Source organism: Macrobrachium nipponense, chromosome 2 (assembly GCF_015104395.2).
Source record: "Macrobrachium nipponense isolate FS-2020 chromosome 2, ASM1510439v2, whole genome shotgun sequence".
NCBI lineage: Eukaryota > Metazoa > Arthropoda > Malacostraca > Decapoda > Palaemonidae > Macrobrachium > Macrobrachium nipponense.
Window position 1 is genome coordinate 70,651,799 of NC_087201.1, and position 27,012 is coordinate 70,678,810.

Consider the following 27,012-nt stretch of genomic DNA (forward strand, 5'->3'; position numbering starts at 1 on the left):
GGTATTGACAACAGCTTCGTTCAAGTTGACAATGAGGAAAAGGTTGAAGCATTTCAGTGTATGTTCCAGAGTTGCAGCATACTGAATTACACCGTCAAGTTCAATACCAACAACCTCGACATCTTTCTAAGTAAAACTGAAGTCGGCCGCCATACTTCGGTCTACACGAAGAAAACCAATTTTGGAATGTGCCTCAATGGTGCCAGTGAGTGCCCAGCTGGATTCAAGTGTACAACAGTCAGGGTTTTTGTAAAAAGGGCCCTCACCTACTGCTCTATCTGGCAGGGCATTTACCAAGAACTTGACCATGCCTCACAGATGCTCATCAACAACGGGTATCCAAATAAACTTAATAAGGAAGTCCAAGCAGCCCCAAACAGATGGTACAACAGAGGTGAGAGCCTGCAACCCCATCTCCAGGAAATCATCAAGATGATCTTCAAGGCTACGATGCATTCCTAGTACTGATAGGATGAAAAGGCCATGGAGGTCATCATAGAAAACATCTCCCCTACAGAAGAAGACAGATCCATCGATTTTGTTATTTATTACAAGAAATGCCAAACATGAGACCTGATAATGAGAAATAACCCCACCCCACAAGTGCGAGACCATTTGAAGCAGACTAACATGGTATACTAATTCATATGCCCTGCCTGCAGATGCCCCACTGCCTTTGTTGGGATGACCACAACACCTCTGTTGAAGAGGATCTCCTGTTGTGCATAAGAAGGGGCCATTAGAAACCATACTTTGTCATACATTATGAAGCCATTTCCCGAGATGGGATTATAAAAAAAACAGGGATAATCGGGAGAGGTCCGTATCAGAGATGTCTCCGTCTGTTAGAGGCCCTCCTCACTCAATGGGAAAAGCCCTCTAAATACCACCCAAGAGGTGCTTTTCCTCCTCACAAGCCTACAGAGGAACATACCAAATCACGACAATACCAGAACGAGAGACAATACCAACCCAGTCATACCTGATCATACCAGCCACCCAGCAGCCTATGAGAATTTGGCCCGCTGTGACGTCACACAACGTCATGCACCACCCAGTGATGAGACAATTCAGCTCCGCCCGTCTGCAAGGTTGCAGCAGCGAGAGCTTCAACTATGGGAAGTAGCTGGAAGATACCTTCCAGCTGCCAATAGGAGACTAACATCATGCACCCAACCAATGAAAATTCAGCTTGTGGGACCCCTTGCTAGCCCCCAACTATAAATACGTTAGAACATGTATCTAACCTCAGTCTACTCAAAGCCACAGCCTTGAAAATGTCTGGTCAGAACCAGAAGAAACATTGACCTTCAACTTTAATATTTTTCGTTATTATGAATATTTGCTGGAAATTGCATTAGTCTATGAATAACTTATGCCAGATTTAACTTAATTTGAATTAAGCATATAAGCAACTTTTTACTCTTTCCTAATATGTCCTCCATAGACGCATAACTTGCCAGTCTTAAGCAATGTTGAAAAAGCCGTAATAAGTAGAATAGAAAAGAATTTCTATAAAATCTGCAGCTGAAGCAGCAATCTCCTTTAATAGAATAATAATGATTGATTTTATATGTGGCCTTTTCAGTTCTTAGTATTTTTTTTCTTAATAGGGCTGTCGATGTTCATATTGTGGCTAAAGGAAATGTCTTCTAAAAAAATTAATTTATTCATATGGTAACCCAAAAAATTAATTCATTCATATGATAACTAAAAGTGGTGTTTGGTCACCATAAAATTTACAAATTGTAGTCTGGAAATCAGGATTTGTTCTCATTGTCTAAGGGCGTAGCGGAATTGCAATGTTTCCAACCGTATCTTCGGTTCATATTCAAGGAAGGGTGGGCTTGAACTGATTAGAATGGGGTCGTTCGATGGTATTTATAGTGTCCCGGGTGCTCTGTCTTGTGAGATCTGAGTTTTCATTGGCTGAACGGGATTAAGTCCCTGAGTCTAGCTGTTTCCCAGAGATGGATGCTTACACTGATCTTCGTGTGCAGACGCTGGAGACTGAGAGGGTAGTATTGGGAAGGTCATTGCTGGTAGATGAAGGCACCACCTGATTGGTCCATTCGATTGGCTCTGGGATCCTGGCAGGCGGCGCCCTATGCACCACCATTGGGAGGAGGGAAGTCTCTTGTGTAGGGCCTCCAGGAGGTGGAGGCGATGGTGGTCTGCCGCCCTATCAATAATTCTAAAATTAGGAATTATGTCCTTTTGGGTTATCCTGATATTGTAGGTGTTTTTAGCATGATTATGGATGGCGCCTTCCTAAGCGTGGCAAGATATCCTCTTGGAAAATCGCATAGTTGTCATACCAGTGTAGGCGCTGGGGCATTCCTGGAGAGTGCATTTGTATTGGTAGACAATGTTAGTTTTCTTGAGAGGGTCCTGCACCACGGGGTCTGGATTGTCTTTCATGATCAGGCCACTGGTCTTCTTGCTTTTGTAGTAAATTATCAGCTTAACCATTTTCGCAGGGTCCGTAAGGGAGACATTCCATTCTATGATGTTGCGAAGCGCTGGCTCGTCCTCTTTGTATTTCTTGTGAAATACTCCCTTGTAAAAGAGAGTAATGTCTTCAAGGGCGGTTGGGCGAGGCTCCTGCTGATACCACTTATCAATTTTTTTTAATGTATTTGGTGATGTCCCAGTTGGAATACCCATTGTTAATTAAAACCTGGGCAACACGCTCTAATTCAATGTGTGTGTCCTTCCAAGAAGAGCAGTGTGAGAGAGCTCTCCTGATGAAGGCGCTGATGGCAGTGCACTTGTATCTCTCTGGACACTTGCTCTCACCATTCAGGCACATGCCCAGGCTTGTGGGTTTCATATACACTTGCATTATGAAGTTCTCGTCTTGTTGCCCGATGAGGATGGTCACGGAATGTTCGATGGTGAAGTTGAGTCTGCTGAGGTCATGGAAGGCTTGTTGCAGGTGCTCTATTTCTTCCACTGTGCTAGCGCTTATGAAAGTGTCCTCAATATACCGGGCGTACATATACAGGTTCTCAATGGTGGCGAATACCCGACGTTCCACAGCACCCATGTAGAAGTTCAGGAAAAGTACTCAAAGGGGAGAACCCATAGCTACACCATCTTTTTGTTTGTACATATGGCCTCTGTGGGTGGAGAAAGGGGCCTTTTTTGTACAAATCTCAAGGAGTTTTCAGAGGGTATGTTCAGGGATGTTTAATGGGGCCAAAAAAAGAATGAGGATGATAATGAAGAAGCTGATCACCCTCAACAGAGGAAAACTTTGGCTCCCACAGAAGAGAGAAGATTACATTAATCTGACCGATTATGTACCTACACAGCCAAACAAGACCGAATTCTATGTATGGGACTCAATTGCCATTTCTCTACCTGACTGAGGCCCATGGAGAAACGCCTTGAGATAGAGTACCTGCTGGACACCATACACAAGCATGAAGATCAGTGCCCCATATGTACTACGGACGCCCTGCAACCCCTCCTCTTGTAATCACAGAACACTGTGATTACAAGAGTGATGTGATCGACAGGTGCCTGAGGGAAGCAGCCAAAGAACTTTGAGCTAAAGAAGATGTCAGGTCCGACAGGCTGATAAACCGCTGCATTTGTACTCATTTCCATTGAAGAATACCATCCCAAGTTGGATGAGATACTGGCAGACAGCAGCAGATTTCAGAGAATTACTAAGAACCCGGTAGATGACATTAAATGTGAGGCTAATAGGATTCTTGAGACTATCATTGCAGCTTCCAACACCCTTCACTTGCTGCCGATCTTAGGGGACTACAACCTTGGCTACATGTATACAGGAATGTTAAAACCCATAAACCAGGGAAACCCGTTATGCCCCATTATTAGCAAAATTCCCACACCCCCCGGAGGAATTATTGCATCGATGGATGGCGAGTCCCTCCTCACGAACGTCCCCATGGATGAAACGATCCAGATAATTCTGGATTGTGTATATAGAGAAGACTCCACGCCCCCATCAAACATCCCTGCACATGTCCTTCAAAAACTCATTGAGATTTGTACTAAAAAGGCCCCTTTCTCCACCCACAAAGGCCATATTTACACACAAAAAGATGGTTTAGCAATGGGTTCTCCCCTCAGAGTACTTTTCGCGAACTTTTGCAAGGGTGCTGTGGAACGTCGGGTATTCACCACCATCGAGAAACTGTCTATGTATGTCCAGTATATTGATAACACCTTCATAAGCACCAGCAGTGGAAGAAATAGAGCAGACTCAACTTTACCATTGAACATTGCTATGACTGTCGCCTCCCCTTCCTTGATGTCCTCGTTGAGCAACAAGAAGAGAGCTTCGTAACGCAGGTGTATATGAAACCCACGAACCTGGGCATGTGCCTGAACAGCGAGAGCGAGTGTCCAGAGAGATAAATGTGCACTGCGATCAGCGTCTTCATCAGGAGAGCTCTCTCACACTGCTCTTCTTGGAAGGAATCACACACTGAATTAGAGCGTGTTGCTCAGGTTTTAATTAACAATGCGTTTTCCAACCGGGACATCACAAAAAGCATTCGAAAAAGCATTGATAAATGATCTCAGCAGGAGCCTCGCCCAACCGCCCTTGAAGACGTTACTCTCTTTTACAAGAGAGTATTTCACAAGAAATACAAAGAGGACGAGCCAGCGCTTCGCAACACCATATAGAGGAGCATCTCCTCTATGGACCCTGCGAAAAAGGTTAAGCTGATAGTTTACTACAAAAGCAAGAAGACCAGTGGCCTGATCATGAAAAACAATCCAGAGCCGTGGTGGAGGACCCTCTCAAGAAAATTAACGATGTCTACCAATACAAATGCCCTGTCCAGGAATGGCCTGGCACTTACATTGGTATGACAACTATGCAATTTTCCAAGAGGGTATCCTGCCACACTCAGGAAGGTGCTATCAATAGATGCTAAAAACACCCACAATATCAGGATGACCAGAAAGGACATAATTCCTAACATTGGAATTATTGATAAGGTGGTAGACCACCATCACCTCCACCTCCTGGAGTCCCTACACATAGGAAAGGATAGACCCAGCGTCAACACCACACAAGAGACTTCCCTCCTCCCAACGGTGGCGTGTAGGGCGCCACCTGCCAGCACCCCAGAGTCGATCAGACGGACCAATCAGGTGGTGCCCCCATCTACCAGCAATGACCTTCCCAATACTACCCTCCCAGTCTCCAGCGTCCGTGCGCAAAGATCAGTGCAAGCATCCACCTCTGGGAGATGGCTTGACTCAGTTCTCACTAGACAGAGCACCCAGAACATTATAAATACCATCGAACAACCCCATTCCAATCAGTTCAAGCCCACCCTTCCTTGAAAATGAATCGAAGATACAGATGGAAACGGAATTCTGCTACGTCCTTAGAACGAGAATGAATCCTGATTTCCAGCCTACAATTTGTAAACTAGAGCGACCATGCACTATTTTTAGGTATCACATGAATAAATTATAATTTTAGAAGACATCTTAACCAGAATATGAACATCGACCAGCTATTAGCAAATATCAGCCCTGATGAGAAGAAAATAATAAGCAGAATTGAAAAGACCATATATAAAATCAATTCCACTGATGCTGCCAACCTCTTTAACAAAACATTATTCAAAATTCCACCTCGATTCCTCCCAGAAATACAATTACACTGAAAATTTAGGCCTTGACTGGAGGACGAAGGGTCTGAAAAAAAAGAAACTAAACTTATCAGGCATAAGGCCGATTTTACTGAGGAGGGAGGAATTTACATAAAAGCTGGACTCTAGTTTTAAAGGCACTATATTTACATGGATTTACAGAGGTCCAGGAACACAAGGGGGGGGACCGCTTTTCAATCCACCCAAACATGTGGTGGGAGCAGTTCAGCTACGGCGTTTAGAAATTTGTGCAACGGATCAAGATTGCAAGCTTCAGGGATTTCCAGTTCCTACCACAGCCAGGCACAGCGTTTGTCTGCAAATAGAGGACACAGGCATAAGGCAGGGGGCACACGAGGACAAACGTTACTCACTACTTTCTTTCAATCAAAAGGCCACTCCTGGGGGAATGAAATGACTGGGAGATTTACACAGCAGAAACTATTTCGTGCCTTAAATTCACTCGGGGGATGTTTCTAGTATCACAGGGGAGTAATTACAGAATTGAGCCCAGAGGGCAGGGGGACTGAAAAACTGCACAAGTCGCCTTGGAAAAAAAAAAGGAAATGAAATACAGACAAAGGTAAAAACAATTCCCTGGTTGAAATGGAACTTCCCTACAGTACCTTATTGATGAGGCTGGTAGTCTTCTCCTTGATGTCTCGGCACTATGGACTTTAAAGTATACTTGGGGCTTCCCAAAGCATGGGAAAGCCAGGCCCAGGAAGGGGGGGTTGGGGGGGGGGGTGAGGGCAGTGGTATCTGGTCAGGAGCAAGGGCTCTGACCAGTCCTAGGTCTGGTGTTCTTCTGAGGGTGGGCTGCTGCTTTCCAGGCCTTTTGAAGTGGAGGCTCTGCAGGGGGTAATTCCAAGCACCAATGGGAGAAGAGACAGCTTTTTCAAGAGAAGAAGGGAGAATGGAGAGAATGGGTTCTTTCCAAGTGGAAGGGGCAACTTGTATAGATGCATTAAACTTGGGTAAAAGACTATTTTTCCTTGGTTCTAGCTTAAAATCTTGAACATAATAATGACCATTGTACATCAGACAGTTTAATTGCTTACCAGTGCATGTACTCATACATAGAGTCAGGTCAAGCTTACAGTAGCTTAAGGTTTCAATAGAGGGTTATAATGCACTTTAGTTTTGCTTCTTGAAGTTTATAAAAAGAAACATTTTTATAAGAGAGAGATATTGTGTTTCATACCAATACAAGATAATTAAAAGTAAACGCAAGTACACTACTTCAGTATTTTCTTAGCATACAGATTTAGACTTCAAGCACAAGTGTTTACTACAAGTTTTTTGTGAGGGAGACAAACATCATAAGGATAATGAAATGAATATCGTAAGATCATTTCCAAAATATGTGCCGCAGTCAAAAGTTGAAATTCATTGCAGGCACCTTGGCAAATTCAGTAGTGTAAATGAACTCATTATATGAATACGTATGCAAAGCGAACATACATAGTTGTAACTGATGTATACTAGTACTACAGTACATAGCAATATCATTAGTCTGACACGACTGACAAGACAACTTACATTATTATCCAGTATAATTTTTTTTTAAATGCACAGGATGGATAAAGGGTCAGATGACCTTGGATAGCTTAAATTAAATACTCTACTAGTGATATATTGTTTATCAATTGATAGTATAGCAGGGGCTAACATATACAGTAGACCCCCTGTATTAACGGGGGATGAGCACCACCCACCCACGCGAATAGCTAAGATCCGCAAATACTTGAAACCCCTTGAAAAATGCTTAGAACTAACTATTTTAATAGTTCAAACAAACAAAGAAATGAAAAATGCCTATACCTGAGTATTTTGATAGTTTTATAACAAAAAGTGCATTTTTTCAAGAAAATACTATGAAAATACAGTAACTTGTGAATATTTCTCTGAAAGATACAGCAAATAGGCGAATTTGTCACGAATAATGGGTATACTGTACAGTCCATAGAAAAATCTGTGATTAGGCGAGTCCAAGCATCATAAGTCTGCAAATAGTGGGGGTTGACTGTATAATGATACAGTATATACTATATTGAGGTCTTTAATATCTTGTTTGGTTCATTGCTTTTTTTGGAGAGATAAGTCAACCTTGAAAATGTTAAGGTTTCAGTCAGTTTCGCAGTTTATTTTACTAGTTTATTTTATTTCTTTCTTTGATCTTTAGGTTTTCTTGTTAAGAAGTTGGATTGTCCTTGTGTATCCATTATGTGAAATGGTTATGCTCAAATTTTAGAGGTGTGAGGGTTCAGAGTTATGTACATATAGCCATATAACCTTATTGACAACTGTACAGTGTAACTGGATATTTTGATGTTGTGTAAAAGAATTAGTATTACGTACTTTTATGATTTAAGGTCGTAGTGTTGCAGAGCTTTGTTTTTCTTGAACATACAGCAATTTAAAGTAGTCCATTAATAGTCCTTTGCTCTCTTAGGTTGGTATCATAGTTTGGTCTTTAAATTTAGATGTAAAGCTCTGCTTATTTTGTGGTTTGTACACTTGTTAATTTCTTCCTCCACCCTGTGGGTGGTTTAATTCTGATAACCAATACAGATATGATGAAGAAGGCAACTGCACGGGTAAAGTGAATTGCGACCCACCAATTCCCACAAGGCTTAAGTGGGATCTTAGTCAGGACTGCCTAACAGCCATTGATGTCTCTTACAAAGTAAGTTATAACTTTCATTTTGTTTACGTTTGTCTTTTAAATGTCTCTTGTATTCAATTTTTCACTTTGGTCAAAGTAAGTTATGAATATCTGGTAACTATTCATCATGAGAAAGTTGATAAATGGCAAATGGACCACTTAACTCAACGTGTGTTCTTAATGTTTGCTATACCTTGCCATTTTTAAAGTATATGAACGACTTGTCTGTTGCTTTCAATTCTTCATAAGCCATCATGTTTTGTTGTCTGTTTAATGACATCATAATTATGTTAGTTTGGAAGTTAGAGTTATATAGTTTTGTCTATTTGCAACAGTTTTAGGTCAGATTTTTTACTCATTAGTTGGAAAAGCAACATAACTTGCTAACATAAAAGGAAAGATGCTCTTTTTACATACAGGAATGGATAGATCTACATTTATGTTACTGTATAAATCAGCTACTTTATCCATATACTGTAGATTATGGGTACAGATGTCGTAATGTTGATCAGTGTCAGAACCAACTTTTAAGACACTAGATTCCAGTCTTAACCTGTTAAGCGTCCCCCCCGGATGAGCTCGCTGCTAACGTACCGTCACGCTTTTTTTGTAGTTAGCGATCATAGCACTGATGATAGTTTTCCAAATTTAATATTGATTTTTATGCTTATTATTCATACTGTAGTTAAGTGTAGGAAATTATTAAATGTTGGAGTAAAAAAAATTTATACTACAATTATTTTATTTCAAAAGAATTCATAATACTGAATGAAAAATATTATACATATATGCACTATTATTCTTTCATATGCCAATCTCTAAAGCAAGGGGCTACACACAATCCTACTTCACAGTGTCAAACCATCTATCTATGTGCTCGTGATTGTAGAGAAAAATGTTCTACATTCTCATCTAGAAACTGATTTGCAAATCTGTTTGTTTCTTTCACGAGGTAATCAACGATTTCATCATCAAAATATTTCTCAAAATATTCTAATGGATTCTCTTTATCCTCAACTGTAAATTTCACGCCAGGATCATCAACAAAAATAAAGGGATTCTCTCTCTCTCTCTCTCTCTCTCTCTCTCTCTCTCCTCTTCTCTCTCTCTCTCTCTCTCTCTCTCTCTCTCTCTCTCTCTCTCTCTGAGTCCAGTCACTCGCAAAGAAAAGGGATCTTCACTCCCGCTATTTGAAGAAGTTTGTATCCTCATCACTGGAGGATTCAGAACTAGAGCTCTCATCATCAAATAGGTCATCAATATCTGACTCCTCATCTAGTATTTGATTGATCTCAGCTGAAGAAATACGCTTCCTCTTTGGGATATTCATTGTGAAAGACTCGAAAATCTATTTTTCTCGATAAACGCCTGAAGCGTATTGAAAGAAAACCAGCAGGACCAGGCAGTTTTCTAGCATAAGCGACCACCAGGAAAGAGTTGCCAGGCTGGGAATAAGTTTCCCGTGTTCTGAGTGTGTTACCAAATGATGTTCCTACAATTTCTATACGAGTAAACGTAATATTACGGGACTGACGGCTTGACAAGCACAGTTAAAGTCTTGAACGTAATATCCCGTTGAAGGCGCTACCGAGTAGATCGCGGTAAATGTATTATTACGTGGGTGATGCTTAACAGGTTAATAAAAGACTTAGAATAAGTTCTGGAGCATTTAGATTTTATCCAAATGCGTAAACACGTCTATAGTGTTTTTCAATTAAAAAGGACTAAAGGTTTAGGGGAAAAAAACAAACAAGTGAAGCATGAACGCTGAATTGGGTATTCAGTTACTAAGTATGTAATTACTTTCTTGAGCCATAGAAGCAGAACGATATCTGGATGTTGAAACCACACTCATATTAAATGATTGATTAAACATAAGGTTGTTGAGGGTTGGGGCCACCTAGTGTTCATGCCATCCACTAGCAATCTTTGAAACATTTGAGTTAAAAGTTTGGGGTGTGGGATCACTTGCCTCTTTTCGATACATAATATCTCGGGTTTTATGCCACTGAAACGGGACTTAAGATCTATGATAAGAATTTCCATATAACTGCAATTGGCCCTAAAATCAAAAAGAATAGAATATTCTTTACACTTTGGGAACTTATTTTTAAGACATGATATTTTGTAATGACCTAGGGTAGCCCTCATTGAGGTTTCTTTCAATTTTATTTTTTTGATGGCTCATCTTTGCAGTTAATTTCCTTCATGAAATCGACAATAGAAATCTATTTTTAAAATTAAGTAAAAAAAAAATTGCTTCTACTCATGATGTTTCTTTCATTTTGGTGTAAAAAGAATATACGTATATAACTTAGCTCAAGATAAAAACTTATGATAACAAAAGAATTCATTTTCCAATATATATTTTGAATGTTTCATACCAATATCTCTCTTAGGCAACTGGACAAGTCTCAGTCTTGGATTTTTTTTTAGACTTATTGAGAGAGGTCCCATTATACAGTGGTCCTCCCGTATTTGCGGGGGATGTGTACCAGACACCCCCGTGAATAGTTAAAACCCGCGAATAGTTAAAACCACCACTAAAAATGCTTGTAACTGCCTATCTTGAAAGTTCAGGTACCAAATGTATATCTTTAATAACATCCTACTTCAAATATACCTAAAATTACTAACCTATTACTGCATTAATCTTTGAAGTTTTATTATTAATATCATTTCAAAGTCATCTTAAACATTTTACCATTAAAAATACATACCTACAGCAACTAACAGAGAGAGAGAGAGAGAGAGAGAGAAGAGACGGAGAGGAGAGAGAGCGGAGGCGAGATGAGAGGAGAGACAATCAATGAAATGGCAACAATCATATAGCTGACCATCAAGAGTGAAATTATGAATTATTTCTGAGACAATAATAGTGGAGAGAGAGAGGAGAGAGAGAGAGAGAGAGAGAGGAGAGAGAGATAGAGAGATAGAGAGAGAGAGAGAGGAGGAGAGAGAGAGAGAGATTTGGAAGGGAGACCTAGAGGAGAGGACATCAATGGAATGGCCAACATCATATAGGCTGACCATCAGAGTGACATTATGATGTAGTTCTGGAGACCAATAATATTGGGAGAGGAAGGGAGAGATAGGGAGGGCGAGAGAGGAGAGGAGAGGAGATAGAAGAGATAGAGAGAAAATAGAGAGGAGAGAAGAGAGAGAAAATAAACTCCTAGACTCCGACTCCTTCCCCTCCGCCAATTCGTATAGCAAACTTCCTTTACTCACCTGCCCACCTTCCTCCAAGTGGATAAAAAGACTGGGAATCACTATTTTTAGTTAATCTTATTAATATTTGAAAATTAGTCATAAGGTAAATCAATTACACTAGAAAACAAATAAACATACACAAGAAAGAGAGAGAGAGAGAGAGAGAGAGAGAGAGAGAGAGAGAGAGAGAGAGAGAGAGAGAGAGAGAGATATTATTGTTACCGTTTAATCTCATTAAACTTAATATTATTTGTAAACTAGTACTGTATATCATTATTTTACCATAAAATGTAGTAATGTCCTTAAAGATATACTTATACATACACTTCCAGCCCAAACAGAGGGCGAGAGTTACCACTAGGACATACTAGTATCTCGTGTGGAGAGAGAGAGAGAGAGAGTTATCCTTATTTAAAAGAGTGAAAGGGATAGATTATTGTACTTCTTTAAAATGCTATCACATATGAATTTTGAAATTAGTTATATTACTATTATTATTATTATGTGAGAATATTAATAAACATACACATGGTTTCCCTGGTACATTCTCTTGAGGGACTTCAAAAAATTATATGGTAACAGTGTTTGCTGAGGGGGATGGGGGGAGGACTCTTCCTCTCTTAGCAAGAGTTCCACCAATAAGCTCTGAAATTCTTTCAGTGGGAGGAGTCATTAGGTATGGTTGGAGAAAGACACACACACACGGAGAAAAAGAAATCTGAGCAGGTTATATCACTGTAACTAAGATTACTGTCTCGCTTTTAATATAAGTTTGTTTTTTAAAATTCCATTTAACTTTCGTCTAAGGCGTTATCTTACCACTGTGTCTGTTATTATATATCGATCATATTCATTATGCAATAGTACTTAAAATTGATCAAAATTTTAGAGTTATATTGGTATTGGAGAGAATCATGAACATCATAACAGGATATTTTAACCTTATCACGTAAGCCAAGTTTATAGTATCAGTGCAGTGCGTTTCCTACCAATAATATAATATGAAGCTATAAAGAGAAGTGTAGCAGCACTTCATTGAACATTCCCGAAAAACTCGGTGAGCGTATTGAAAGTGTCCGACACCTTAGCTCCTCTTTTCTCTCTCTCTCTCTCTCTCTCTCTCTCTCTCTCTCTCTCTCTCTCTCTCTCTCTCTTCCTCCCATGTAGCTAATTTAAAGTGACATGTCATCTAGAAATGCCACTGCCCTAACTATGCAGTTTTGATATGTCATTAACACCCTCTAATCTTGAATAAACTAATATATGCATATATATTTTTTGGGGGGGGCGGGGGGAGTGGTGTCGGAGATTGAGTTCTTGTTGTTAAGCCGTCTTACAGGGTTTGGAATTCTAAAATATAATTCAAACTGACAAGCTTCTTGCTTTTGCTGTACCGATGGCCTCAGCCTGACTTTGCTACAGCTGAAATGGGGTAAGGTGGGCCTTTTGCAACCCCGATGAGTGGACGAAGTACTAGATATGCTCATGGATAGAGTGTATGGCCAACGAAAAGCTCCACTTGAAATATTTTCTTGTTTATCTTTATTGCCTGCGTGCTTTTAGTGTTTATCCTAATATTATTTTAGTACTGTAGATTTTCTGAATGCAACAACATTTACTAGAAGGATTGGGTTAAACTCACTCTCTGTCTTGTAAATACATATAGAATGAAAAGAGAGAGAGGAGAGAGAGAGAGAGAGAGAATGGGAGAGAGAGGAGTGAGGAGGAGAGACGAGAGAGAGAGAGAGAGAGCACGAGGAGACGAGAGATTACGTTAGAGAGAGAGAGACTAGACGTTACTGATCAAAATGAAACTACTAGGGACAGAGAAAATTCCACAACGTGTAATGGAAATTGAAGAAGGACTCCCAAACTTAGTGCAAACTTTTAACCATTCCCATATGGTAAACTTAATTCGTTTGCCAATGATAAACAATTGTTGATATTCAGAGGTTTCATGCATTCATGGTTGGGTTTGTATTCCCTCTTGAATATACTGTAGAGGTTATTCCCTACACGCCGTTCATTACAATAATTATTACATGATATGGATAAACATATCTACTTGGGCTTATATTTTCTAATATATTAATTGTGATACATGTTTTAATGTCATACGGGCAGAAATTCCTTTCACTCTTATCATTCGTGTGAGGATAAGAGACAGACTTCCCTATTGTTAAACAACCCCTTCAGTCATTTACCTGTCCATTGTGGAAAGAGCTATTTGGAGAAATGTAGTTTGATGATATTGTCCTAGGGTTCTCTTTTTAGATAATTTTTAAAGAAAAAATCAGGATAGCAAAATTCCCTTTAGATTTTGAACTCCTTTAAGATATCAAATTTGCTTTTCTAATAAATAAATTATAATATTCATGACTTGGAGCTAAACGATATGCATAGGTCTGTTTACGATTTTTTTTTTTTTTTTTTTTTTTTTTTTTTTTTTTTTTTTTTTTTTTACGACATGGAAGTTCAGCAGAAGCCATTGGAGTAATCCAAATATACACACTCAATTTTTACATTTATTTTTAATATTAGTGAGAAGTCCAGCCACCTTCCTTCTAGATCACCTCTTGCAATCTGTTAGGCATGGACGATTCATGGTTTCTGACGATCTGTGGACAGTTGTGGAAGAGCAATCCTCTCGACCTTGAAACCATTCCTGGACTATTCTGGCCATATGGATGGGGCAGCGGTCGTGAATGAAAATGAGAGGAGCAGGTGGGGAGGAATAATTCCGCTGTTGAAGTGAAAGAAGTTAGAAATCCTGAAGAATTTCAATGTATTTTTCACCAATGAACCTCTACTCAATCCTGGTGATATCATCCATACAATGTAAGAAGATCCAGCCCCACACGTTTACTGTGACATGCCCATTCCTGGTCACCTCGTAAATGTTTCTTCTGTAGTATTAGAGAGAGAGAGAGAGAGAGAGAGAAGAGGAGCTAAGGTGTCGGACACTTCCCTTAGATGAAAGTTAAGTGGAATCTTAATAAACAAACTTATATTAAAAGTGAGACAGTAATCTTCGTTACGGCAATATAACCTGCTCAGATTTCTTTTTTTTTTTTCTTTTACTCCGTGTGTGTGCATCTTTCTCCAACCATACCTAATGACGCCTCCCACTGAAAGAATTCCAGAGCTTATTGGTTGAACTCTTGCTAAGAGAGGAAGAGTCCTCCCCCATCCCCCGCAGTAAACACTGTTACCATATAATTTTTCGAAGTCCCTCAAGAAGGTGTACCAGGGAAACCTGTGTCCAACTGTACCATAGAAATTCTCTCATCTCATTAAAAGAGAGAGAGAGAGAATTTATAGATCCTGAGAGGGCAATAACACACACTCCCCCTCCTGACTTGACAGTTGTTGGACCCCAGCCAACTCAGCTTGGCTACTGGAGTTCAAAGACAAGACGTGGGGTAAAATGCATTTTCTTTCATTCTTACATACTGTATATACTCGCATATTATGCGACTTTTGAAACCTAATTTTGAAGCTAATTATAAAGGGGTCGCATCATACACGCGGCATAAAATTAGCGTAATGTCTATGCTTTCCAAAATCTGCTGATTGCGATAGTTACTACCGGAGGAAAACAGTAGGTCTTTTAAAAAGTTATGCTTTACTTGTACTTCACTATATCCAATAATATTATATGTATTATCATATTACTATTGTATTTTAAAATACAAAAGAGCGATCGTGCTCCATTTGCATTATTTTGGTTTATACAACAGGGTTAACTGTTCTAGACTAACCATCTTTGAATGTCCTTGAGACAAACCCCGAGGCTATAATTATAACATTATAAGGGTTTTTCATTCCCAGGTACTTTAATCTCCTTCCTATTCGGCCCTGCCCTCTCTCTCTCTCCTAAATCTTACTGCTGTCCGAGCGAGAGCTTTTTTTTATGAAAGGATAACAGGCCCGCATTTCGCATTTTCCATACCTATTTATTTTGTATACGATTGCCCTTTCTTGGCTGTGAAGTTGATGTCTGTCCATGGCTGTGAGATGACCAGGAATAACTTGTAAGTCGGTGTCACTCCACACTTCACTCAGGCCAAAACTTTGCCATATTGCATTCAAGCAACATTCAGTCATTGTTTCCTATCTATTATTTTGTCAGAGAGAGAGAGACCTTACCTTAACCTTACAGACCTTACAGTTCGTTCGGGTTGCCCCAGGTCCCTCAGTGTGAGGCGCCTCTAATGTCTACCAGAGAGTTGCTAGTACATCTTCCGGTATATTTGCATCTTCCAATCTTGAATGGTCTGGGATGCAGTTTAGATATTTGTCGAGCTTATTCTTAAAACACATCTACCTCACTCCTGGATATATTCTCAGATGAGCTGGCAACGCATTGAATAGACGCTGCATTATCGATGCTGGTGCGTAGTGGATTAATGTTCTGTGTGCTTTCCTTATTTTTCCTGGTATAGTTTTGGGCACTATTAATCTACCTCTGCTTGCTCTTTCTGATATTTTTAGTTCCATGATATTTTTCTGTTATTCCCTTCTATCTGTTTCCATGCCTTGAAATTATCATGTAGCGTTCTCTTCTCCTTTCTAGACTATATAATTTTTGGAAGGATTGTAGTCTTTCCCAGTAGTCTAGGTCCTTCAACTTCTTCTATTCTAGCTGTAAAGGACCTTTGTTACACTCTCTATTTGTGCAATATCCTTTTGATAGTGTGGGTACCATATCATATTGCAATATTCAAATGGACTACGAACATATGTTTTATAAAGCATAATCATGTGTTCAGCTTTTCTTGTTTTGAAGTGCCGTAACAACATTCCCATTTTTGCTTTACATTTTGCCAACAGAATGGCTATTTGATCATTGCATAACATGTTCCTATTCATCATCACACCAAGGTCTTTAACTGCTTCCTTATTTGTGATTGTCTCATTATTAGGTCCCCTATATGCATATAGCTTTCCTTCTCTGTCTCCATAATTTATTGATTCAAATTTATCAGAGTTAAATACCATCCTATTTACCTCTGCCCAATCATATACTTTGTTAAGGTCTCTTTGTAGAGCGTTCCTATCTTCATCACAAGTAATTTCTCTACTTATTCTTGTGTCATCAGCGAAACTACTCACTACCGAATCCTTAACATTACTGTCTATGTCTTCAATCATAATAACAAACAATATTGCAGCTAGCACCGTACCTTGTGGCACACCGGATATTACCTTGGTTTCATCCGATTTTCTCATCGTTTGCAATAACTATCTGTTTTCTGTGTGTAAAAATTCTTTTAACCATCTTCCTACTTTATCTACGATATTGTGTTTTCTAATTTTCTTTGCTAATATATTATGGTCTACTTTGTCAAAAGCTTTTGCAAAGTCTAGATAAACCACATCTGTTTCATTTCCGCTTTTCATATTTTTGAATATGTTGCTCACGGTGGGACTAACAGTTGGGTTTGTGTACTTTTTCCGGGTACGAAACCGTGTTGTCCTATATTAAACAAATTATTTTTTATTAAATGTTTCATAATATTTTTCTTCATTACCCTTTCATACACTTTCATAATATGTGATGTTAGACTCACAGGCCTATAATTACTTGCCTCTAGTCTTGATCCACTTTTGAAAGTAGGGGTGATATATGCTAATTTGTGCTCATCATAAATCTTGCCTGTATCTACACTTTGTCTTAATAATATTGCAAGTGGCTTTGCGATAGAATGAACTACTTTCTTTAATAAATAGCAGGGACTCCATCCGGCCTGCAGCAGCTCCATTTTTAATTTTCATTAATTGCCTGCACAATATCAGCTTCATTAATTTCTATGTCAGCTAAATATTCACTATTTTCGTCCCTTACTTCTATATCATTATCTTCATTATCTATTCTAGGGGTGAATTCTCTCTTATATCGTTCTGCCAGTATGTTGCAAATTTCCTTTTTTTCATTCGTTAATCTCCCTTCAATTCTCAGAGAGAGAGAGAGAGAGATGAGAGTAGAGAGGAGAGAGAGGAGAGAGAGAGCGAGAGAGAAGAGAGAGAGAGAATCTGTATACGATTGTTTATTTTCTCACTCGTCAGACTTACTCTGTTATGCTTTATTTCATGTTTCCTTGCTCACCAGTTTATTCTATACCTACGATATTAAGAAATCAAGATATGTGAAGAAGGGAGAACTGCCTCCAGACTGTACAGTGTGGATTTAAACGCACGTGGAACTGGTTGAAATATTCGCAACAACACCAAAATGATATGCTTTGTGGATAGAAAATCTGACTCCATTTCTTTCTATTGCATGAAAAAACTATCAATCGTAACCTACGTAATTTATTTAGAATTCTGCGTAACGGAAAAGATAATTTCTGGGCTCAGCTCGTGTCGGCCTATGAAAGTAATCCTTAATATCATCTTTTCTAGGTAATATTATCCTAAAAGTTACCAGAGAAAAAACAAAATTAAGAAAATGTCAGTAAGACTGACTCGCTCACTCTTAAAAAGAAGTGTCGGTATGATATAGGGCGAGTGTGGAACACTACCACGAGACAAAACACCAATTAGAACTTCCCTATCAGAATCCCCCTAAGAGAGAGCCGATACCAACGGGCGATGCAGCCCTACTATACTACTACTAGAGGACGCCACGGACAGCAGCGCCCCTAGCGGTCATTCCTTAATTTTTAGCACCAGCGTCTAGTCGCAGATTTTTCTTGTGCTATTTTTCTCAGGATTTTTCTCGTATTCTACGATGGAACGCTACAGCAATTGCCACGGCTAAGTTAAGTAACTCATAAGTAATATTTTATCACAGTTTTTCTTCCGGGTACCAGTATTTTCCTTTTTATAGGTCATATACGGTTCCCCGGTTGTCTCGTGGCGGCCATGCTGCCTCGTAAGAATTCCCGGTCTTCCATACTGGGACTTCTTATACTTATGGGCTTACCTTATCACGTTCATTGTTTTACATCGAGTTTTAGCTAGTAGTACCCTCTTACCATTCTCTTAGCTTGGTATTTAGGGTCTATTATTATTTTTATTCTGGCCCAGCTCCCGGCTCTGCTCTACACGGCTATCGCTGGCTCGAGTAGGCTCCTGTTTCTTGGAATAGTTGCCTCCTCCCCTGGGCTTCTTCTCTTTACTAAAAGTGTCTCTTCCACCTTTCGATGTATTTTTATTATTATTATTAGGGTGTTAGGCTAGCCTAGGTGCTTGTTCCATGTTTTGGTACAGCTTGGTTCACGTGGCCCACCACGGTTGTGTTGATCGCGGCTTAGGCCATCGGTGGTCACGTGTTCCATAGCACCTTACCCTGCCCCCCCTTCCCCCTCTCTGATGTAGGGAGGAGCTGGGGGACCCCTTGGTTGTCATAACAACCTCATAGCCTTCTCTCACATTCCGGAGGTGCCGGGGGGTTCCGCCAGCAGGGGGTATAGGGCGACCACTATGAGGTACCGGGTCTCCATACGGGTAGTTGGTGAGGTGGGGAGGAGTAGGCCATCCCTTCCCCCTTTCCTCGCTCCCGCCGCGTTTCACCGGGACCTCCTTCCCCCCCCTACCCATTACTCAGCCACCTCTCTTACGATATGAAAGGAGCCTTCCGTCGCAGCCGGGGCCCCTTTGGTATAGGATATTGGCTCCGCTAGCGGGAGGGTGGGTGCTATGGATGGTCGATTGCTTGCCTACTATATCCTTATATCTCTCCCCCGCTACCGGAAGGGAGCTTTACCCTTACCTACGCACTCTTCTAGTAGACGGGTGGAGAGAAGTTGGTTTTATTGTTGCTTACTACTATGTTAAGGATATATACCCTAATTTAAGATATTTTACAATGGAATTGTGTATTATATTTATGTTAATCAAACCATCCCCGCCATTATCCGTTGTGTTTCCATTACCACCACTCCTAGTTGGTTGATTCTTGTGCCTCCGCCACTGGCGGAGCCATAGCCTTCCAACATGGTTACCACACGTATTTTAGCAGGGCTCTGGTTTTATCTAACTTTATCGCTCGGCACCAGCGGAGCATATGTTAGGCTGTAAGTGTTTACTTTGTACTCATGTAGTTTTCACTTACAGGCTACCAACTGCCCAGGTCCTCGCTTGTAATGCGACGCTGCACGACCCCTGCGGGACATGACGAGGTGCAGGTCTCACGCCCCATGTGCCACCTTGTTCAACGAGTCTATCGTCTGGCATCCCGAGGCCCTGCACTATATGCTACGACCTGGTCGATCAGCTGGGGGTTGGTGGGGTAAGACCATTATAGAGTTATTTATCAATTTTACTAACACTTTTAGTTCGTAAATTTGTTAACTCTGTCCGCAATTGGTAGCTTAATTCAGCCTCTTTCTTTCAGGCTTAGCGGTGTGAGGGAAGTCGCCTCGCCACCCATGAAGCGTGGGTGGGCGGCTTTGGGAGAACGCCGTCAAGGGTCAAGGGCCCGCCCTACATATTGGATAGAAAGGCTGGCCATCCAGATCTTCCCTGCGGGGCAAGTCGACGGGCTACGTCGACCCCTTGGTCCGCCGCCCCCCGTGATAGCCGCCATCCAGCAAGAACTCCAGCAGTCGTTAGGGGTCGTAGCCGCCCAGGAGTCAGTTCCGGACGTCGCCCGGCCTGGACCTGAATCTTGAGCCGATGGCGGTAGTGAGTGAGGGTTTGTTGGTTGAGGTAGGTTTGTCGGGCGCCCAAGGTCTTTCCTTGGGCGCTCCTGGATCTTCTCCTGTCCCTTCTTCTTCCGCCTCTTTCCAAGGCTTTCCGGGATCTGAGATCCCTAGCCGCACTCCCGCTCTCTCTGTACCTCCTAGGAGAAGGAAAGAGAGAACCGAAGACCTTGTCTAAGACGACTTCTAGGAAGTCGTCTTCGTCTTCTGCGGCTAGGAAGTCATCGACTTCTTACGCCGACGCTGGTGAAGGCTAAGCCAAGCTCTTCCCAGTCGAAGAGCTCTAGAGGCAAGGCTTCGAAGGAGAAAGCTCGCGCTACCTCCGAGTCGTTGCCTTCTCCCGCCTCCCGCTGCCCCCTCTCCGGCTATGCCGGCAGGGGTGGTGGCAAGCACCAGCCCTGCGTTTCCTTCTCCTGTCTCACCAGGAGTGATGGAGCAGGTAGGAGTGATGGTTGGTTCCCAAATCTCAGCTTGGGGAACACGTTTTGAGCAGATGTTCGCACAATTGTCGAGCACTCTGTCTCAAACTGGACAGACGGTCCAGGAACTCTCGAATAGAGTAAGAGAGAATGAGGATCGGATGGCTGGGCTATCCCAGGCTCCTCCCCCAGTATCCCCTGCTTCTAGCACGGGGATTCTCCAACTCCCGTCTTACGACTCCTTGCCAGCTTTCTCTATGGAGAATCCATGGAGAGTAGCGGCCTACGCTCCCTTTAAGGACGGGATGATTTCGATCCCGGAGTTTGGCACTCGAAGGATTGAGGACTTCGAGTTCTATCCTCCTGGGTCTGTCACAGCCTTTTCATCGGGTATGCTAGGCTGACGCCAACGGCTCTCACAAGGGAGGACAAGATCTCGAAGGAGTCAGTCCTCTACAGTAGAGATCACGACCCAACGGGAATGGGTTCACTGCCTGAGGACTGGGAGTGTACTAATACTAAACTCCAGGCCTATAAGAGCCCCTTCACTATTTTCGCCACGGAAGAGGAGGTCTCTCTTCCGTTCGCCACGAAATTGGTGGAGAAGGCTCTTCAGGCAGTCCTCAAGGATGAGCCCAGTTCCACAGTTGAGAGAGTCGGAGTCCACTTCTCCACTCTTTCCCGCTTCGTTCGGAGAGTTATGGGAAAACCTGCCAGCTACTTTCAACGCAGGGTAAACTCAAGCCGGACTGCGCTATGGACCAGTTCGGTGAGAAGTTACCTAGGCTGCCGGACTCCCTAATCCAGGCAGAGTTCGATGCGAACGACAGGTTTGGCAGGTCCCTTAACTCCCTCATTGTCACGGAAATGGCTGCGCTGTCTTACGCGAACGAACCGCTATTCAAAATCCTGGCAAAATCACAATTTCAGACGGTTCTGTTAGACGCTTTTGACTTCTTCCAAGCCAGGAAGAACTGTCGGAAGCATGTTCTTCAAGAGTGCACCATCAGGCACGAGCCTAATAGACTCTTGACTGCCAGCATGTGGGGAGCGGATCTCTTCCCTGAGTCAGCAGTGAACGAAGTCCACCACGAAAGCTGCCTAGACTCAACCAGAGCCTTAGAGCTAGGTGGGGTATTTCCTCTAAGAGGAAACAGGAATCCGTTCCCACTGCTGGCAAGAAACCAAAGAAGGCTGGTAGGAGGTTCCAGCCATATAAAAAACTCCAGCATCAGCAGCAGTTGTGCAGGCAGTCCCAGTCACCCAACAAGGACAACCTGCTACATCTAAGCAAACTCAGCCTTTCCTCCTGGTGCCCCAGCAATCGCAACCTTCGACTTCCTATGCTATCTCGCCTGCCTTTAACCCTGCTTATGAAGCTCAAGGCTACTCTCAACCGAGGGGTAGGGCGAGAGGTTACTTTCGTCACCGTGGCGCAGGAAGGGGCACAAGGAGTAAGCAGTTCAGAGGAGGGCGTGGTGGCCAACCCGCCCATCAGCAATGAGGCTCCCCAGGTAGGAGGGAGGCTGTTCCTCTTCCGCCACAGGTGGGGGTTCAGCAGTTGGGCACAGAGCATAGTGTCCAAGGGATTAGGCTGGAGCTGGATCCAAGATCCTCCTCCAATCAAATCATTCCATCAGGTACCGTCAAAGGAATTGATAGATTACGCGGAAGAACTCCTTCAGAAAGGAGCTATTGCGAGAGTCAAACATTCTAAAATTTCAAGGTCGCTTATTCAGCGTGCCAAAGAAAGAAAGGCTCAACAAAAAGAAGGGTAATCTTAGACTTGTCAAAGCTAAACTCTTTCATTCGCTGCGACAAGTTCAAGATGCTTACCCTCTCGCAAGTAAGGACCTTACTCCGCGTGGAGCCGTCACATGCTCCATCGATCTTACAGACGCATACTATCATATCCCTATAGCCAGGCACTTCCGCCCATTCCTAGGATTCAGGCTAGGAAGTCAGACATTCTCATTCAAAGTGATGCCCTTCGGTCTGAATGTAGCCCCCAGGGTATTCACAAAGATAGCAGAAGTGGTTGTACAACCAATGAGAGTTCAGGGAATCATGGTAGCGGCATACCTCGACGATTGGTTAATCTGGGCACCAACAGTCGAGGAATGTCTCAAAGCTACCAAAAAAAGGTATTGTTCACTTTCTGGAACATCTGGGGTTCCAGATAAACAAAACGAAATCCAGACTTGTTCCGGAATCTCGTTTTCAGTGGCTAGGAATCCAATGGGATTTGTCCTCCCACAATCTATCAATTCCAGTAGCCCAAACGGAAGGAAATAGCAAAATCTGTCAGGCAATTTCTCAAGTGCAAAACAAACGTCAAGAAGAAACCAGGAGAGAATCCTAGGGTCTCTTCAGTTTGCTTCGGTAACAGATATCCTTCTGAAAGCAAGGCTGAAAGATATAAATCGAATTTGCGGAGGTCAAAACAAAAAAAAAGCAAACTCCAAATATCGAGACAAGTTGTCGTAATCCCACAGATCCTCCGCAACCAACTACGGCCTTGGTCAAAAGTAAAGAACTTAGCCAAGAAAAGTACCCCTTCAATATCCCCTCCCAATGTTAAACCATTCACGGGCGACGCATCCCTGTCCGGGTGGGGGGATACTCTCAGTTCAAACAGGTTCAGGGGACTTGGTCAGTTTCAATTTCGCCAGCTCCACATAAACGTGTTGTTGGAAGCAATGGCAGTATTTCTTACTCTGAAGAGACTGCTTCCCCCGAAGAAGTCTCATCTAAGGCTAGTTTTGGACAGTGCCAGTGGTAGTTCATTGCATCAACAGAGGAGGTCCAAATCCAAGCATGTGAATCATGTCATGATAGCCATCTTTGCATTAGCAAACAAACACAAATGGCATCTGTCTGCCACTCACCTGGCAGGAGTAAGAAATGTGATAGCAGACGCCCTGTCGGTCAGTTCCTCTGGAATCAGAGTGGTCTCTGGACGTCGGATCATTCCAGTGGGTAAGCCTGAGAGTCCCAGGTCTCCAAGTGGATCTCTTCGCCTCACAAGCGAACCACAAGCTCCCTTGCTATGTGGCCCCCAAACCTGGACCCTCTGGCTTATGCCACGGACGCTCTGTCGTTGGATTGGAATCAGTGGAGGAGAGAATTTATGTTTTTCCTCCAGTGAATCTTCTCTTGAAAGTCCTAAGCAAACTAAGGTCTTTCAAAGGGATAGTAGCTCTGATTGCACCGGACTGGCCCAAGAGCAACTGGTATCCTCTTCTTCTGGAATTGGGTCTCCGACCTCAACGGATCCCCAATCCCAAGCTATCACAATCAGTACAAATGAGGACTGTGTTCGCTTCCTCAGGAACTCTCCAGACCCTAACTTTATGGACTTCATGAAGTTTGCGGCTAATAAAGATGCTGACATTGATCCACAGAATATTCTCTTCCTAGAATCAGATAAGAGAGAGTCAACCATTAGACAATATGACTCAGCTGTTAAAAAATTAGCATCTTTCTTGAGAGAATCGAACACTACAACCATGACAGTTAATTTGGCTATATCCTTTTTCAGATCCTTGTTTGAAAAAGGTTTAGCAGCTAGCACGATTACCACTCATAAATCGGCTTTGAAGAAAATCTTTCAAGTAGGTTTTCAGATAGATCTGACTGAATCTTATTTCACATCTATCCCTAAAGCCTGTGCTAGACTTAGACCTTCTCAGAGGCCTACTACAGTTTCATGGTTCTTAAATGATGTCCTCAAACTAGCTTCAGATACTGACAAACTCATCTTGTACATTCATAATGCTCCTGAGGAAGACATTATTCTTATTAAGCCTAGCCTCAGGAGCTAGAATTTCAGAACTGTCGGCTCTATCCAGGGATGCGGGTCATGTGGAATTCCTCCCATCAGGAGAAGAAGTTCTACTTGCTCGGATCGTAGCTTTTTAGCCAAAAATGAGGATCCTCTTGCAAGGTGGGGCTCCTTGGAAGGTTATCCCACTTCCACAGGATCCTTCTCTCTGCCCAGTATCAACTCTTAGAGCCTTTCTATCGCGTACTTCTTCAAGATCCTCAGGTGCTCTCTTCATGAGAGAAAAAGGTGGTACTTTGTCAGTGAAAGGCATTAGACAGCAAATCCTTTACTTCATTAAACAAGCCAACCCTGAGTCATTCCCAAAAGCACATGATATCAGGGGAGTAGCCACCTCAATTAATTATTTTCAACATATGAACTTTGAGGATCTTAGAAAGTATACTGGATGGAAATCCCCGACAGTCTTTAAACGGCATTATTTAAAGTCCTTGGAATCTTTAAAGTTTTCAGCAGTAGCAGCGGGAAACATAGTTTCCCCTGATACTGCTTAGTAGTTGTAGTATTAATCCAGGTCTCCTTTCTTACCTACTTCAACCACATGCCTCAACCTATCACCAGGCTACTCATCATCATAGCCTTAGCCGTTGTGTGTTAGTAGTGTTTGTCCCTTATTTTTTTGCTAGGGACAACCACCCTTGTACTGATATGTACCTCAGTGGTCCTACCCTTATTTTTATGCTAGGATAGGCCACAATATGTTTGTATAAATTCTTCAATTGGATTTGTGATAACTTCAGTCACAATGTGTTTGTATATATTTAAATTAATGGTATTAATTGTATTAATGATGGAATTGAGTGTACCTACCCTTATTTTTATGCTAGGGTAGGACACATGTATGTATATAATTGTACTTATATGTTCTAATTAAGTAAATTCAAACATTTACTTATTTACATGCATATTTATGAATTTTGTTACTACCATTTAAGTACTTTAGTTTACTAACATTCTGTTATTGATTACTGTAATAAGTTATTTTAAGTACTTAATTTGTATGCTGTATTTGATTTACTTATATTATATCCATCATTTTAATATGTTTTTCATTTTTCCCTTTTCCATCTTGTCTGTTTCTCTGGTATTCTTTCATAGGCCGACACGAGCTGAGCCCAGAAAAGGGATTTTGACGAAGGAAAAATCTATTTCTGGGTGATTGGCTCGTGTCGCCCTATGAAACCCATCCCTTTTTATGGTTTGTTTTCCCCCCCTTGCAGGACAAGATGTATTTATGTTTTAATTAAGGATGACCGCTAGGGGCGCTGCTGTCCGTGGCGTCCTCTAGTAGTAGTAGTAGAGGCTGCATCGCCCGTTGGTATCGGCTCTCTCTTAGGGGGATTCTGATAGGGAAGTTCTAATTGGTGTTTGTCTCGTGGTAGTGTTCCACACTCGCCCCTATATCATACCGACACTTCTTTTTAAGAGTGAGCGAGTCAGTCTTACTGACATTTTCTTAATTTTGTTTTTTCTCTGGTAACTTTAGGATAATATTACCTAGAAAGATGATATTAAGGATTACTTTCATAGGGCGACACGAGCCAATCACCCAGAAATAGATTTTTCCTTCGTCAAAATCCCTTATTTGATATCTGTAAGGGGAGAAATAGTTTTATCTCTGTTGTTGTTATAAATTTGGCAGATATGCAGAGATCAAACATGTGGGAGGACCAAAACACCCCAGCCAGAGAGCTCTGTTCATTTTGTAAATATACTATAGTTTGGCACGCTAGGCTTACCCAATTCATTTGGGTGTGTGCTGCAGCTGCTGCTACTGCTACTCAAATAATCGCATTTTTCTTACTAATCCCAAGAGTTGACCATGGAAAATCCCAAGATTAACCAAAAATCCCAAGATAATAAAATAATTGACATATGCCAAGCCCTAAATATTTATGCTGTCTGTCTGTCTGTCTATCAGGAAAAGATACTGATAGTTTGAATTGACGGTATCTTTCCTGAGAGAGAGAGATATTATATTTAATCAGTGGGCATTAGTACACATGCAGGCAGTGTGTTCATGCATGTTAAAAAATGTGCAGTACTGGTAATTCATATCTGGAAGACAAAAAAACAAATATGAATTTTGTTGTTGTCAGTCTCATGGACTAAATTTACAAGAGCAGGGAACAAATCTTAACATTCCTCGAGAGATTAGAGAGATGAGCCATCGCTGAACTCTCTCTCTCAACTATACTGTAAGTGTTGACTTGAGTCTCTGAAACCAATAGGTATTAGCACACGTGCAACTGTTAAAAAAAAATGTGCTGTACCTACAGGTAATACCTACATCTTTGAAAGATAAAACAAACAAAGAAATTTTGTTGTTGCTAGTCGCGGGGGCTATAAAGGGTATGACCAGCAGACTGAAAGATTATAATTTTTCCAGAGATTAAAGAGCTGAATTTGGTTTTGAAGGTATGTCAACAGCGTTAGTAAATAGGTATCATCTTCTAAAGAACTTTTTTTTTCTTTTTGCGGAAGAATCTTCAAACCATTTTGCATTCAAAGTAATGAGAAGGAATCATTCTATTCTTCATGTATTCAGTAAAATACTTACACTATTAAA

At 41.6% G+C, this 27,012-nt stretch overlaps 1 protein-coding gene across 1 annotated transcript in view; it reads left to right on the forward strand.

The window, feature by feature from the left end:
• LOC135220658 (carnitine O-palmitoyltransferase 1, liver isoform-like) overlaps window positions 1-27,012 on the forward strand; it is a 485,885-nt gene that overhangs the window by 353,293 nt on the left and 105,580 nt on the right. Inside the window, 1 exon segment of the mRNA XM_064258010.1 lies at window positions 8,226-8,340. Coding sequence (XP_064114080.1) covers window positions 8,226-8,340 — 115 coding nt within the window.